Source organism: Neovison vison, chromosome 1 (genome assembly GCF_020171115.1).
Source record: "Neovison vison isolate M4711 chromosome 1, ASM_NN_V1, whole genome shotgun sequence".
In the NCBI taxonomy this organism is placed as follows: Eukaryota; Metazoa; Chordata; class Mammalia; order Carnivora; family Mustelidae; genus Neogale; species Neogale vison.
In genome coordinates this window covers 125,298,230-125,315,680 of record NC_058091.1, presented here as the reverse complement: position 1 = coordinate 125,315,680, position 17,451 = coordinate 125,298,230, and the positions used below count along the sequence as shown (strand labels likewise).

The 17,451-nt window shown below is 37.5% G+C and overlaps 1 protein-coding gene across 3 annotated transcripts in view; it reads left to right on the top strand.

Annotated features, from left to right (window-relative positions):
- Positions 1-17,451, top strand: part of GMDS (GDP-mannose 4,6-dehydratase) — a 633,896-nt gene that overhangs the window by 324,614 nt on the left and 291,831 nt on the right. For all 3 annotated transcript variants that reach the window (XM_044257882.1, XM_044257899.1, XM_044257891.1), the window contains one exon: positions 1,170-1,297. In XM_044257882.1, the coding sequence (XP_044113817.1) occupies positions 1,170-1,297 (128 nt within the window). The remainder of the gene's footprint in view (positions 1-1,169; positions 1,298-17,451) is intronic.

The window sequence follows — 17,451 nt, the reverse complement described above, 5'->3', positions numbered from 1 at the left end:
TTGGTATAGATGTGTACACCAGATTTTTGTAGTAAGTGATCTAGTATCTGTTTGCACTTGCCCTGGGCTGTGTTCTTGCCAAAATTTAGTAAATGTCTTCAGAAAAATTCCCCTTATCCCTGTGCCAGTTTCTCTAGAAGCCAAAAGCTTTCATCATAACTCACCTCCCTGCTTAATCTGCAAAAGAACAAAGCTAAAGTTATTGAAATGTGATAAATTATGATAGTAATCTATCTAAACTGTATGCAACCATTATTGACTTTATGTGTGCTATTACCTTGAGACTTTGGCATTACCTGGTACTTGTGATAACCTTACCTAGAAACAGAGGCTTGGGTAAAATCATCTCTGAAGTGTCTTTTAATTTTGTTCTTCGCTGTAATCTTTTAAAAGTAGACATTTTCATTAAAGACCAAAGAATGTAAAACACTTTCACTTCTTTCTTCAATTTATGGTCCCTTTCATCAATTGTTTCAAAATATTTATGCCGAATTCAGGAGACCATTTCTGTACATAGTACTGAAGTGAATTTGGAAGGTGGAATTTCAGTAAATATAGTATGGGGAAACTTTTGACTTGGAACTATGTCATAATTTATAACTGGATAGCTTTGAAGGTTTCTAAAGAAGAACGATCACCACTTATTGGCAACTCAAGTGCATTTCTTGTTTGTTTCCTTTAAATAGTTATACCCTGTGAGCTAAGTTACTCTCCTCTCCCATTCCCCCATGAGCCCCAAAATAGCTTTATTAATAGGAACATATGCTGTTTATGTTCTTTAAAAAAATCAGGGTGGTCTGAGATGTCCATCTTCCATTCTGGCATTTCCCTTTATACAACCCTTTTGAATTTTCTGTTTAAAAACTGGCATTCCAATAGCTTTTCTTTGGCCTAATGCCTGGGTCACATATAGCAGCCGCAAATTAGGAATGTTAAGACGTCCCCCAAAGAAAAATGTTTGTTATGAAAGTAGAGCTGATGTGACACTTAGAATTAGAACTTCTTAACTTATCTAAATGACATTTAATGGTCATTTTCTTTTATTCTTATTTTAAAGAAGCGGGGGATAAGAATGAAAGAAATGCCCGAGGCTGAGATTGGGTTTGGTTCACCAAACTGTGAAATGTCAAATGTACTATACTGATAAACACCATTTTATCTCTTTTTAGGAGCTAATTTTGTTACTCGAAAAATTAGCCGGTCAGTGGCTAAGATTTACCTTGGACAACTGGAATGTTTCAGCCTGGGAAATCTGGATGCCAAACGAGATTGGGGCCATGCCAAGGACTATGTAGAGGTAGGAACTGACTCATTATGTTCTTTAAAAGACCTGCATCAGTTGGTGTTTTCAATGCCGGGCCTCTAGTGGAAAAGCATTACCTACAAGAGGTGGTAGCATATAAAATTTTGCTTACGCAGATTTGTTTAAACTCTTACTCATTTCAGTTTAAGGCTCCACAGTTCAGCTTTACTTATGGATTACACTGAGTGTTCCTTGAATATGGAAACTTCTCACAGTTGTTCTTTTCATTATTTAAAATGAAGGTATTGGTCATTCATTTGGATGGTGGATGAAAAAATGTTTGAATAGTGTTCTTTTCTTTCTAAAGCTTCTTTCTCCTTCTCATTTTTTGTACATTCTCCCCTCTCGCCTGCCCAATATACATATAACTAACTGAAAGAATTTTTAAGTATAAAGGTGCAGTTCTCAGAGCTTCAAGAAATACTACCTAATTTCATTTATATAATCCAAGACTTTCAGATTTACATTATGCTACTAAGGTACCTCTGAGAGTAATATTCTTATAGAGTTTTTGGTTTCTGGTTATCACCCTACACATTTCTTAAAGTATGACTTTACACACCAATGAATTTTGTTCATTAAAGAGAGTTGCTAATAATGATACTGTTGCATAATTCTGGATATAGTTAAAGGGAAATTTAAGTTTTCATTCTTGGAACTTATATACACATTAATTTTTGGTTTGGGTTCGATATCTTATATGTATAAGCAGTGTGATATTTTTTTAAGCAAATGGTTATTTTTTTACCTTTCCCTGATCAGTATGCTTTTAAATATCCATGGTGGTTTCTATGGCCAGACATAAAGGAGCATGTTGGTAACATTGTCTTTTTCCCTGGAGTCTGCTTGTCCTTGTTTAGGTGCTTACAGATTTCCTGTGTTCAGGAAACTATTTCTGTCTTTAATGATTCCTCTCTGGGAAACCGGATCTGGCTTCCTTGTTCATTGATGCGATTCAAAAAGAAACTTGAACATTTACGAAAGAAAGCAAACAAGTAGTTTACTTGCTAACAGAGGTTAGTCTCGACAGTGTTATTATTTTTGTTTGTAACAATTAAAAATGTTGTATGCTTGAACACCTAATACAGATTTTATATTATGGACAAAAATAGCTCTAATTTTAAATTATGAACAGTGTAACATTTAGATCATTTCAATATGTTCTTTTAAGCTATCCTTACAAAGAGGCATTTATTATATACAGTAGATATTAGGTACATTTTAAGAACATTACATTAAAAAATATATAAGGCCATACTTTCAGAAATTCTAAGAAGTAGGAGAAAGGAGATGTTATCAATAGATGCTGGAACTCTCTTTTGTTTAACCTATATGGCCTAACCTACTTAAAAATATGAGGCAAGTTTTATAAAAATGAATACATTATTTTTTCAAAAGTATCATTCTAATTATCTGCACATACCTTCTTTTCCAAACTCTTGTTCTCTAAATCCAGAACAAATAGACCAAATTTCATTCTATTTAATTTTTTTTTTTTTTGGCACCAGGGTAAAAAATGAAATTTTTATTAAAACCTGGAAATAGGGGTGCCTGGGTGGCTCAGTCAGTTGAGCATCTGACTCCTGGTTTCTGCTCAGGTCATGGTCTCAGGGTCTTGAGATTGATCCCTCATCAGGCTCCACACTAAGTGGGGAGTCTTAGAAATAAATTTTGATAGTGAAACAGCATACCAAATGTTAATAATGTTTATTACTGGTTATGTTTAGTTCCTATTTATGTTTCTGTATTTTCCATATATTTGAAATGAATATAAACTTTTTCAATCATAAAAAAATAATTAATGACATTTTAAAAATAGACTGGAAAAAAATGCCCAGCGCTATTGAATAAATGCATAAGCAATGAGTAAGGCTTTCGTGAACTCAGTGGAGCTGGAAGAAGGACAGTACTATCATCTCACTCCCAAAATGCCAAGCCTAGCACTCATCCTGGGTGCGGCTCAAACTTTGAAACAAAGGGGCTGCATTTGTTTTCATTTATAATAAAAGCATTTTATATACATTTTGGCTCAAAGACTTCAAAAAGGTCTTTCCAAGTGCTGTTTTGAAGTTTCCTTGACAGGATGGTGTCAGTACAGTGAGCCCAAGAAGCCAAAACATCCATGCAAAAGTAAAATGTTCTGGCCTTTCAGTAAGAATGTAAAAATTTTCAGATTTTATGGAGAAACAGACATACAAAATTAAGTCATTCTCACTGGCATTCAAGACCTGATTTGTTCCACAATACAAGTAGGTTTTGCTATGAAGGATTCCCGTGGGGTTCAGACAGTAACACATTATATCTTGATGATGTAAGAAACATTGTATAGTTCTCATTTATGGGTCCTGAAAGAAGTCTGAATTTCTTGATTTCTTAAAAAAAAGTGTCATTATTAAGTAAGAATTAATAATTTGCTATTGCCATTTTAAGAACTATCACCATCCCTCACTTTTCTAAATGTATTAAAATGAGGTTACTTCACAGACTTATGACTAAAAGTAGATGTTGCCAAAATTAAAGTCAACAAGCATAAGAATGAAAAAAGAGAAGCATTGTTTGTTTAAAGTATATCTACATCCTGGCACTATAATCAGCTTTAGAATAAAGAATCCTTGGCAAGTACAGATCAAACAAGTCATAATAGCATCTTATTTACACACATTTAATTACATAATCTTTCTCATTTATACGCAAGCATATTGTACTGGTTAATCTTTAGGTTAAGTGACTTATATTTTTTTACTTATGGGTGAACTTCCACGATGAAGAGTAGAGAGCATTTGACAAACAGACTGTAGGGATCCTAACTGTGTCAGTGATTTGCTTAGGGTTTTATATCTCAGTTTACCCATCTGTGAAAAGGGCATAATAACAACCCTGTAAAAAATTAGCATTAATATGCTATACATTCATGATTAGAATCTACCTCTGTCTTGTAAACATTTGTGCAACAATTTATACAAAACCATTTCCTGTTGCTGATTCAGGTTCATTAACATCCATTTATAGTCTTGTTTCCTAGATCAAAATGATTTAAAACAATTTGAGTGGGTAAGCAAAATTTCAACTTGAAGAATATAAAAACTGTATTAAACTGTATTGAACTTCAGGATAAACAGATTTTATGCAGTTATGTATTTTCCAATATTTTATGATAAACTTACAGGATTGTTGAATGGATTTTACCATGAACAGCCATATACCCTCTGCCCAGATTCTATAATTAACATCTAATAATTATTGTTACAATTTGAAAAAAAATACTGTTTAAAAACTACTATAGTGCTGATGGGTCAGAGCTCTAAATACTCCGTTTACACAAACAGATTATCAACAATTTGTACTTCTTATGGAATATAGTTAGTTGACAATTCAAACTTAAAAAATATTTTTACCTTCTTACATAATTGTATGACACTGTCTCACTCTGTTTTCATGCCTGCTGCCCTCCACATACATTGAAGCAACTCCTTGTATTCATGAGAACACACTGGAGGCTGTTAACCACATCCAAGCAAATTCACATAGTCAACATTTTACCAGTAGTGCCTGAAAGCTGCGAAGTAGAAGACCTCTAACTTCTCTAGGGGGCATTGGTCTTTCCACATATCTTCTGTTCAGTACCCACTATAGTCATGCTTGTAGTTGCTACACACGACAGTCTTTTAAACTTTCTGTAAAGCCCAGTAAGCCTGCTCAATGCTAAATTGCACAAAGGTAAGCAGATTCTTTATTGTAGGACTTACTTCTCCAAACTTAGGATATGTGAATGCACTGTGGCCTGCTAAGATTAATAAAGGTTTCTCAAACTTATTTAACTTTGCCACCCTTTTAATAAAAAATATATATTAACATCTAGCAGTGCAGGGGTGGAAAACGGCACCATATGTTTAAAATTAATGGTAACAGTTTGGTTAACAAGATCCCAGTGTGATCCCACCTTGATAAAACTAGCTAGAACACAACTATAGCTGGAAAATACTGAAAGGTGAGCTAATTGGCAAGGGCTGGACTAGAAGTATCTTTAAGTTTTTACCACTCATAAGAGGGTCCTTGCTCTTGGGATACATGAATAATCAAGTGACCTAAGTCGGAGCTTTTTCCAAGACTCAGTGAAAAGCCGTTTTAAAAATATCATGAGGTTTTAGTGCCAACAACTGACCATACAGGTGCTCCTGAAGAGTTTCCCTGGCCCAAAGGCAATCCAGGGCACATTCAAATTTTTAGGGATGGATTTTTGAGATTCATCTGAATTTTAATATAATGTCTTTCACATATACCTCTTTCTTTTCTCCCTCCCTCCCTCCCTTCCTTCTTTCTTTCCTTTCTTCCCCCTCCATCTCCTCCTTCTTCTTTGGCAGGGATCATAGATTAATTTTTAAAAAGCTAGTTTTAGAAAAAAAATAATAAAGGTTGCCAATCAGACACTGAGTGTGTGTCAGAAACTTTACTGAAGACTTTACATACATTATCTCCCATGATATATACAACAGTCCTTTATAGATGAAGGAACTGAGGGTTGGAGAGGTCAAGGATGATTTGCCCAAAACCATGGCCAGCAGAGGTGAATGAAGCCCAAACTCCAGCCCAGGCTTGATACGTCAGCCATTCTCATAACCGTTCACATTGACGTGAGGGGAGCGGCGACATAAGCAGTGGGATCTGGCTCACTTTCCATTTCAAAGAGAGACAAGACATTGCTTCTCTCCCTTTTCTCTTTATGCCATTTATAGTCCAGGGGGAAGAGAATTATCTGGTGGAGAGCATGTGGTGAGGCAGTGATCAGATCTTTCTGAATCCATTATATTGTCTATATGAGGCAAAGATGCAGATGATACATTTGGGGAAAATGTGTAGTTAGGTGTCCTTCCCTAGCTGTCTGTTGTCATCTACATGACTTAACTGCCCTTACAGCTTTCAGTTCTCTGTTGATACCAGAGACCTGGGGAAAGCCAGGGAGCCCCTGGCAGTGGGGGAAGTAGACTGTTGACAGAGCTGGGGAGAATTAACCAATGTTTCCCCTTCCTTTCTTCCTCATCTGGCAGTCTGATGCTAGCATTTTGCCTCCTGCGTTAATTCACACAAATCTGGAGAAAAGGATGCCATCTAAACTCTCTTGAGATTTTATTTAAGGTAAAGCTTACTTGTTGCAACAATGTCAACAAACTGTTGTTACTTTTTTGTTGTTGTTGTTGTTGTTGTTCAGGAGAGTAGCTCCATATTTTGTTGTGTTTGAATTCTCTAAAGTGTTCATGGAGCCAGAATCTTAGGTAAGGCCTCACTTAACAGAAATGCAAAAAGTCATAGTTGCTTTATTTCCACTGGCCAGGTCTTGAGTGATGAGGCGTGACATCACAGGAGTGGCCAACCCCCCAAATCCCAGAAACTCTAGGCTCTGTTTAAATTGTTGTCTCAGTGATGAAGAGTACACCAGCAGAATTTCTAGGATGGATTATTCATCTAGTTTTCATCCACAGATAGTTAAGAAACAGGAGGTGGATGCATTTTTCGATCATATTTTCAGTTGTATTTTAAGAGTTTAAAATTGAGCATCTGACATTAAGTTAGAAAAGTAGTGCTTGGCAAATGTGTATAAGTGCATTTATGTGAAAGAGTGAAAATGAAAAAAAACGGCATAGAGTTGCATATTCAGTAGATACAGTGCCCGTGGAAGTAGATTATGAAACTTCGTGTAAATGCCATTTAAGTTCTAATGGGTAGCAATTAACCACATTAAGGTAGAAGCTTGTACTCCACCCTTTGCTCACTCCCACTGATGCTAAATGTCATCATACCGCTGTGGATCATGAAACGACTGCTTGTACCAAGAAAGTCATGGTTCTATTCCTGAGAATAGTCTTAGGAAAACAGTAAAAAAGCCTCCTGTTACTTAGATTACCACACTCATTTACTTACGTCTAAAGTGTACCAAGGTTCGGGAGCTTTCCCCTTTCACCCCCAGAGGGGCCTGCCCACCGCCTGTGTGCTGTCCCCAGCCCTGGCTGAGCTGCACTTCCTCACATTCTCCTCTGTCCTTCCTGCTTCTCTCTGCTGTCTCTCCTTTCCCTGGTGCCGCCCACTTCACACCTGCTTCTGCCCACAAATGAAAACTGGCTATTTAACTTTAATAACAAGCCTATTCATGTGATATAGACGTAATTGCCTCTTATAAACTATGACATCACCTAACTTTTTAGTGATGATTTTGCCTATAGATGGTATATATCTTTAATATTAAATGCTTCATTTTTACATTAGTACTCTCTGGAAAGGACAGAAGGGATTTTCAAGTATTTACTACTTGAATGTGTCCCATGCCCCAAAACGCCCATAAATTACTGTTTCTCTCTTACACATACATTCCCCTACACACACACACAGAGTCAAAGCCCTCATTTTTACATTCATTCTCAAGTACTATTTGGTTTTATCTTACTTATCTGCTTTTTTACAGGAAATCATTTACTAAAATTATGTGTTTTGTCCTCACAGAGCCCAGGCCTATGGCCCTTTTCTGTGACTTTCTCAGACCACTTAAAGAGGCTTTTGCTGCCCTCAGGAGCCTATGTATGCTTCAGGTTCCCGGCTTAGCCTTATGGGGCCCTTTAATACAAGCATGTTAATTTTGCCTTTACATCCAAAGCCACAAAGCAAAAAATCTCTTCCAAATAGAACGTTCTATAAGGTGAAGACATGCATTTTATTTTCTGCTTTTGTGTATCATGCTAGAAAACATCTCTGCTTATTTTCTGCGATAGAATCCTAGCAGTGAAGTCTCAAAGATTCTCCTTATCTTTTCTGTCTAGGTAAGGCAAAAATCTTGATCCCCTCTTGAGTGTTACATCATTTGCATTAGTCAGTTATTTCTTTTTCTGTCTACTGAGTTTAGGAAAGCTGATAGCTGACGGCTTTGTAGAGCAATTTGATCTGAATGCAGGGGCAGTCTCTGTGCTGGAGACCTTGATTTCTCCCATGGACTGTTCGCCCAGGGCAGCAACTATAAGACCAAGAGGCATACACCTTTTTGGGAATAGATGCTGTGCAGGAATGGAGTGTCTGCCACTTTGACTTGCCAGTTAAATAGCTTTAAAGTAGGTGATTGACTTTGTTCTATATTCTTTACTCTGTGCCTTATTATGATTCAAGAATATTCAAAAGCCTCCACCATCCTCTTGGGGTCACATTTCCAATGTAGCTTTTACAGTTGTCCCAGAAACTGGAGGTTTACACATGTAAGCTAAATATGCTCCAAATGAACAAATTTGGGATACCATTATGTGAGATCCCTTTTTCATTTTAGAAAAGATAGACTGGGGCTTCCACCAAGCCTGGTTAATTTACAAGTATAGTTTTATAAAAGCAGTATTACTTAAAGGCAAAATTGAGAAACCCTTGCAAAACTGCCATTGCATTGTTGATTTGAGTCTCCCATGGAAATTATTAGTCAAGCTCCTAAAGAGATAGAATTATTCCTTAGTATAGCTTCCCAGCTTTCTCTCAAAGTCAAGTAAAATATTTGAGATCACTTCTGCTATTTTTTCCTCATATTATGAAAAGATTGGGTTTACTCATTACTTTTCATTACTTCCTAAAGAATCCAAGTAGATTGAGATCTCTGAGAATCAAACCATTCCTCCACAAACATAGGATATGATGTGGTTAGTTGTCTAGTATCAGTCTCTCTCAAGGAAGCTCCTTGAAGGCAGGAAGTGGATATTATTTCTCATTATTGTAATTGCCTCCCAACATGCTTGGTATAGAGTAGCAGATTCCCAATAAATACTCTCTCTATTTGACCATTTCTTTGTACAATTTATAAAAATGAATATATATGAAATGTCTTTTATTCCTCTCATTATTAAAAGATTATTTTCTAAACTTAGCAGAAGATATTCCCTACTGAATATGAACTTACACATTTAGGTTTCAATTGTGATTGATTTACTTGATTCCAGGAAGTAATGTTTTCAAGCAGTTTTCTCTCTTGTTGCTTACAGACCATAAAGGAAAACTCAATAGTGCCCATATGTTCTCATACTGTGGTAGGTTTCCCAATTATCTGCAGCTTCTACTATCATTAGACTCTATTCCTATTTGTAAAAGAAAGATAGACATATGAGCAGATGAAAAAAGTAGAATGAAAGAATGATTTACCAAACAGAATTTTAGTAATCACAAAACTGGCATTAGCTTACAAGATCAAGTGCCCCTCAGTATGACTAGTAACGCTGACGTCTGCTCATTCAGAAACCTCTTTACTTGTGTGGTCCTCACTGTATTACTTCTCAGTTTTCCTGACTCTCATTTGATAGAGGATTCTTCTAGATAAAGCAGGATTTCCATCACAGATTCTCTTGTTTTGGAAAACTTTCACTCTTCCATTCCTGTCCCTCCTCCCAGTCCGCTTTATCCACTCACCCCAAACACAAACACACACACACACACACACACACACACACACACACACAGCAGGTCACTTTCTAATAATAGGACTTTGTTTTTAAATACATGTAAAAGTTAAAGATTCTTATATGGAGTTCCATGATGGCAGCTGTAGAAAACCTACATAAACTGTGCAGCGAGCAGAAAAGAGAAGTATTCCACAGGATCTTTTTGGGTTTTCTGAGTGTGTAATTTCATTTCTTCCCCTGGCCACACAGATCCCTATTCCCAGGTCCATCCTCCAGCTTCTGACTCATGAAGAAGTGGAGTGGTGTGCTTCCGCCCCAGGGGCAATGGCGTGTGGGTTGCCTGGGTGGAGCATGGAGGAGGCAGGTTGCATTCCAGGAAGGTGACCGAGGCCCTTGCCTCTTGGCCATTCTGTCACCATGTCCACACAATACAAATACTCATCCTGGGTGTGGCACTGGCTTCTCTCTCCTTGCAAAGATCAAAATCCCAGAGGCTTCATGGTTTCATATGTTTTTTCTTATAGTATCTCCTTTAGGTCAAGAATTACGTGCTGATTTTCACTGGATCTTAAATTTCAGTTTAAAAACAAAATACAAAGAGCTTTCACCAGACTTTTTTTAACCCCCCGAAGGTTATCTTCTTGTATTTGTGTAGTGCTTTATCAGTTACATCTTTGGATTTGATTCTGCCAACAAATCTTAGTGACTAGGAGAGCAGGAATTATTATTTGCATTTTCCATATGAAAAAGCTGGCTTTGAAAAGAGGTACCCTGGCCTTGTATTGAACTGTGGGTTCCAACCTTGTCCCCACTGGCTCTTCAGCACAGCCCCTTTGAGTGAAACAGCACAATGTTTCTGGGTTGATTCTTGGTATATTGAGTCATTCCTGTGAGTTTTTTTTTTAATTTTTTATTTTTTATAAATATATAATATATTTTTTTCCACAGGGGTACAGGTCTGTGAATCACCAGGTTTACACACTTCATAGCACTCACCATAGCACATACCCTCCCCAATGTCCATAACCCCACCCCCCTTCTCCCAACCCCCCTCCCCCCAGCAACCCTCAGTTTGTTTTGTGAGATTAAGAATCCATTCTTGTGAGATTTTTAAAGCCATTTTTTCACTAACTTCAAAATTTGACCTTGTAACAAGTATTACCCCACTAGGAATTACAAATGAACTTGCATTTTTACTACTGGCCTTCTACCCATTCTGTGAAACAGAGTACAAATAAGAGAAATTGAGTTAGAAAGAAACTCTAAAACATATAGAGAGCCAAAAATTAAAGGGCCAGGTCATATATTCTAATTGGGAGACTTCCTCTGCAATAAGTGTTGGCTTAATAGTTGTACAATCATATAATTTGAAGAAGATATCAACTCTGTACAGGAAATACAGGTTTAACAGAAATCATTTCATTTGATCCTTATCTTCAGAAAAACTGAAGAAGTTTGAACAAATGGCATAGGTGGTTTAAATTCCATTGCCTTTTGTCAGTGGCAGCTGAAAGCTTCATTGTAGTTAACTATCTGCTAGAGCCTTTGAGAAACCAAAGCATCATTGACTGGCTGGGCCAAATGAATCATCTATTAAAATTATCCCTAATGAATTACTGGCTGACTTGTTTAATTGCGCGTGATATAGTGCTCCGGGATGTTAGAAGTCTAGTGAGACCCAAAGAAATTGTGTTGGCTTAGTTAAGCATGTCAGTAGGATCTTTCCTAACTCACGGTGCCCTGATATTCCCTTCCTCCCCCTCCCTCTCCTTCCTTCACCCCTTCCCTCTGCACCAACTCCTCCTTTTCTCCTCCTTCCTGTCCCTCTCCTCTCCATCCTACCACCCCTGCCTCCATCTCACACATGCTGTCTCTGGCTGTCTCTTTCTCTGTGTGGGTGGGGTAAGGTGGTATCAAAGACTCTTGTTGGAGAGCATCTTTGATTAAACAGGGACTCCTTGTGATTTTATTCTCATCAGGTGAGGGGGTTGTGAGAGGCCTAAGTAGATGGAGATGGTTTCAGAAATGTACAAAAATTTTCCTTCTTGATTTAGTGCAAATACAAAGCCATCCAGAGACTGCAAAATGTGACTTCCCAAATGTGCTTCAAATATTTCAATGGCCAGTGCACTGGGGCTTCTCCTTCGCTGAGCACCTTCACATGGTGTCTTTCTCATGCAGAGTTCGGATTTCCATGTTTGTATCCCTTTGACTGGATGTGTTAAGTGGAGGGTCCTTGGTTAGCAAAGTCCCTCATTTTCAGGATTTTGAGTATTAACCACCTGGCTTTGCTCAATGAAACCTTTCTTTAAAGCATGATTAACTACTCTGGTATGCCCTCTTCTACTTGATGTGCCCTCGGCGCTGCGTGAACAGCATTATATTGTGACTGGGTGGCTAGTGGGCTTCCTCTCATTTTCCTACAGCTGTGTTTTCCATATAGAATAGAGTAGGAAAAACATCGTGATCATGAAAACCTACATTACATGAAAACCATGATTATCACTTGAGTTTTTGTGGTATCATGCTGATATTTTGCTGATATCACACCAGCAAGAATTTTAAGATCTTCAGGTATAGCTTGCTTTCCATCTTTGTAGAATGTTTAAGAGGTGATTAGCCAGACAGCTCATTTCTTCTCAAAATTCTGCTCTACTTTGGGGATCACTCTGAGCTGCCTCCTTTTGTTTACTCTCTTCCCCAGCCACTTAACCACAAGGATTGACCATTTTCCCTGTAGTCCTGTCACCCTTTATTCAGAGCCCTCTGAGTCCCTGCTGCCAGAGCCCTTATCCCAAGTCGGCTGGGCAGCCTTCTTACACACAGAGCTCTTGATGTCTGATCACTGTGCTGACCTTCTTTTGTAGCTCTCAGTGCCCTTCAGAGCATCTGAAACATAGGATGTGCTCAGTGTGTTTTTATGGAATGAATGAATACCTGAGAAGGAATAGACCTAAAACCAGATTGGCTTCATTCGTTCATTTCATTTAAAAACTTAAACAATTTGTTACCTCTTCTGATCCCATGCCTTCATCTAACAGCTGAAGCAATTCATTATTCAGAAATACTCATTGACCTGAGCTAAAACAACTGGTTCAGGGGCACCTGGGTGGCCCAGTTGGTTAAGTGTCTGCCTTTGGGACAGGTCATGATCCCAGGGTCCTGAGATCAACTCCCTGCCAAGCAAGGGGCCTGTCTGTCCCTCTGCCTGCCACTCCCCTGATTGTGTGTGCTCACTCTCTCTCTCTTTCTTTCTGAGAAATAAGTAAATAAATAACAAAACACAGCTGGTTCAGAGTGTGAACATAACTGCAGTCTTTGGTAGTCACTTCCATCCGTCAGATCACATGACCAATGAAATGGCTGTAGGATGCATTTTGTCATAGCTGTGGAGACTCATCACCTAGGTGGTTCATGCATCAGTTAGGGATTACACTCAGTCACAAGTGACAGTTTACTAGGAGTTACTTTTCTCACCATGAAAAGTCCAGAGGCAGGTGCAAGCCACTGCACAATTCATAGATGCCAGGGCCAAATCTCTGGTCATTCTCTCTCATGACTCCAGGTTGGCAACAATCCCAGCTGTCCTGTGCAAATCCCCTAAGGACTGTGTCAAGGAAGAGAAGGCTGCAGATCTCTAGGGGACCAGCTCTAGCATTCTGTTAGCCAGAGCCGTGGCCCATGGCCACCCTGCTTGGTAAGGGAGATCATGATGCCACGGTTTTAGTCTCTCAGCCTCTTTTTCTGGTCAAAGAAGAAAAGATACCGGGTGCTGCAGGAGACACTTACCTTTGTCCCATTGTGCATTTGCAAATGGTATAGTTCTGCACAGGCCACGGTGAGCGAGGGACAGGGAACCTGCAGCACGACGCTCTTCTCCTGGTCTCACCCCAGAGGATTGTGTTGAGTGCTGTACTGCAGTTGACCTTCATGTGATTGTGAACATTAAACTGGATGTTCAAGAAGCCAGAGTTAGACTGTAGTTACTTTAGACTTTGTATTTAAAGGTTTATTTTTTTTATCATTTTTGTGATAATTCATAGGTGCTCAGTCTAACACAAATCATATGCTATTGACTTCCAAAATTTTGCAGCAGTGCCTGTTTAAAGATTGCTGGTAGCATTTCTCCCCATCAAGAAAACCATTCAGATCTATGGTATAGATCTACTGTGTTTTCCTTCCTTCCCCCACCCCTCAACATCCATTTACTGGTATGAATGGGAACATAATGGAAAACTGTGCTTGTCTTATTTACATAAATCTCCCTGTTAGCTTTCCGTTTTACCATATCTGCATTTTTGAGTTTGACCTATTAGTGCTTTTTTGGTTTTATAAAGAAAAAAAGTGCTTCCCTCAGCAGAACCATCTGGCTTCGTTTCCTGTTCCTCAGCAACTCTATGTGTATTCTAACAAGGCCAGCCCTGTGGTTTTCCGAGTGGTGCTGTTACACTGGTGGTCTTAGAATTCAACAGGAGTGATGGAAAAGTTACACTATGGGCTTCTTTCAAGTCTAAAGTTTCCAAGGTGGAAAAAAAATGCATATTATTGTCATTTTGACACAGCATTATTTTTTTTCTGTGACTAAAATACGGTCTTTTGAAAAGAATTACACCATTCTATTCTTTGAAGAAGAAAATGCTTATAAAATGTCTTTTAGATAATGGGCTACCAAATTCACATGCCAGCAAGCTAAGGTGACTGAAAATATAATTGAGACATGCTTACAATATGCAAGTTTTCTTAAGAGTCAGTTAACGGTAACTAGGGTTTTTTTCCCCTTAAATTAAGTTGTAATTAACATGTAACATTACAGTTGACCCTGAAATAACATAGGTTGGAACTGTGTACATTCACTTTTACAGAGATCTTTTTAAAAATAAATATAGTACAGCATTGTAAATGTATTTTCCTTATGATTTTCTTAATAACATTTTCTTTTTTCTCACTTACTTTATTGTAAGAATGCAATATATAATAGACAAAATATGTATTAATCAACTGTATATGTTACCAGTAAGGCTTCTATTTAACAGTAAGCTGTCAGGTGCTCGCTTCGGCAGCACATATACTAAAAAAACAGTAAGCTGTCAGTAGTTAAGTTTTGGGTGTGTCAGAAGTTATACATGAATCTTTGACTGTGCAAAGGTGTCGATGCCCCTAACCCCTGCATTGTTCAAGGGTCCACTTGAACATAATAGTGTCAGGCATACAGCATAATTTTTTAATATTTATATATGTTGCAAATTGATCATGGCAGTGAGTCTAATTTAGTTAACATCCATTACCATATATAGTTACATTTTTTTTCTTTTGGTGAGGAGTTTAAGACATGCTTTCTTAGCAACTTTGAAATATATAGTATCGTGTTAAAACTATAATCACCATACTGTAACTTACATCCCATTACTTACTTGTAAGTAAGTTATAATGAAACTTTATAATGGAACATTTTGATCACCTTTACCTATTTCACCAGCTGCCAAGTCCTGCCTCTGGCAACTGCCAATCTCTTATCTCTATCTATGAGCTCAGTTTTTTGTTTGTTTGTTTTTGTTTTTGTTTAGATTCCACATGTAAGTGAAATCATACAGTATTTGTCTTTCTCTTTCTGACTTATTTCACTTAGCATTGTGCCCTCAAGGTCTATTTATGTTGTCACAAATGGCAAGATTTCCTTCTTTTTTTATGGCTAATTAATATTTATGTGTGTGTTTTTGTAAAATAGCTAGTTTTCTTAAAGGATCAAATAATCAAAGGATCAAATTAACAATAACAGTAAGCCAATTTTGTAAATGAAGGATTCTCTCTACTCTCTATTTTGTGTGACCAAAGGGATGATAAATCCGCTTTTGATAGGTGATTTGTAATGCTGCTTTGGCCTTTTAGTGCACTCAGAGATCATCTGGGAATTGGATATATTCCCACAGAGTATGTGTATAAGGAGGTGAACTCTGTATTTTTATGTTGTAATATTCCAACGATTTTGAAAAATTTCTCGCCATATATGCCCTTATTTTTTCTTTTCTGAAATGCTGCTTTTTAATGTAATGTGGAATCAAAAGGTTTTTATTTGTATATGTGGCTGCCTGACTACCTTCCTTTTTTCCTTCCTTCCTTCCTTCCTTCCCTCCATCCATCCATCCATCGATATTACATGGAACTCAGATACATAAGCTCTGGAGAGAGGAAGACCCTCATAGTATTTCTCTCTCTCTCTCTCTTTCTTTTTAAAATAGATATAATGTTTAAAAAAATAGGTATCATGTTCATCAAGCAATAGATACTACATTTGGGGACAAATTTTACTACATAAGATAATAAAGTACTTAACCTAAAGCCTACACATAGAACGGACTTTTAAAAAAACAAAACAAAACAAAACAAAAGCCCTCTCCAAAACACTTAATTAGGTCACTCCTTTTTGGTGATTAGGGATGGTAAATGCTAAAAGTATAGGACTATGAAATCTGATTCTTCCATGAAGTTTAAAAATTGCGAGCTCAGACTTACTATTTTTTTTATGATGGGGGACACTGAAAGACACTCTGCACCAGAGAATTCAGCTATTTGTAGTGTTTTTCCTCCTATGTTAGTCTTTGTCCCTCCAAGAACTTGCTTAGCCTGAATGCTGCTTGACAGTGTACAAAGTTGAAGGGAATGCTCATTTTTAATTTTAAGAGGAAGAGAAAAAGTTAAAAATTGAGGCTCATAAAAGTTAATGAGGAACATTTAAATCCTTTAATGGTTCAATTTATGTTGCAAGTCAGAATGGTTAATGCTATTATTGTATACATGTGGCAACATCCTTTCTCTGCTATAATTCTTTTCCCTTGAAAATGAGCCAATGCGACATGGAAGGCCTATCGTACTCTCGTGATTTCTGTTCATTCTTTTGACGAACTGCACATTTTTTTTTTAATGGAAGAAAGAACAGGGACAAGGAAATTAAAATATAAAATTCTGCATTTGGGTTTTTTTACTTTTTTTTGCCATTTTTCCCTTATTTCACAGATTACTGAATAAAACATAGTTATCAGTGGAGTGACCATTTCTAACTGTCTCTTTGTGCTTAAAAACTTATTTTGGGATGGGAAACATTCCCCAAACCCAGAGGGTACACTTAATATGCCAGTTTTCATTTGAGAAGAATTACTTTTCAGTTGTAGGTGTTTTGGGATGTAGCCTGACTCAACATCCAGTATTAATGGTCCAAAGATAGAACAGCTGAACTTTCTGACTGGCCTTCTTTGGGAGACATTAGCATGTCCCTGGAGACAGTTTCCCTAGCTCTGGTTACTAGAATCAGTATGTAGAGAAAGCTTGTTACTTTTAGAAACATTACTCTTGGATGGCTCTGTCTATTATTCAGATCAAATATATGGTATGTATTGCTGTTTTCTTTATGTTAGAAGTGAACTAGATCCTCACTGTATCCCTGACTGCAGAGGCCAGACTATGGGAACCTATCCCATATCAGACCACTTTGAAAGAGGTACTTCAGTAACTCGGATGAATAAATAAGCCAGACCATCTTCATGCATAAATCACTGCAGCAGTCACAAATGTCGTAGAACAATTTTAAGTGATGGTTAATGCAGTGAACTTTTTGTGATGAAGTTAAATGCCCTTTCTCCCGAGTTAGCTGTGATTTTTCTTAAAGCACAAAACCAACTTTTCAGTAGCAATTTTTAAGAGTTAATACTCAACTCACCCAGGGAAATTCTTCTGTCATATGTT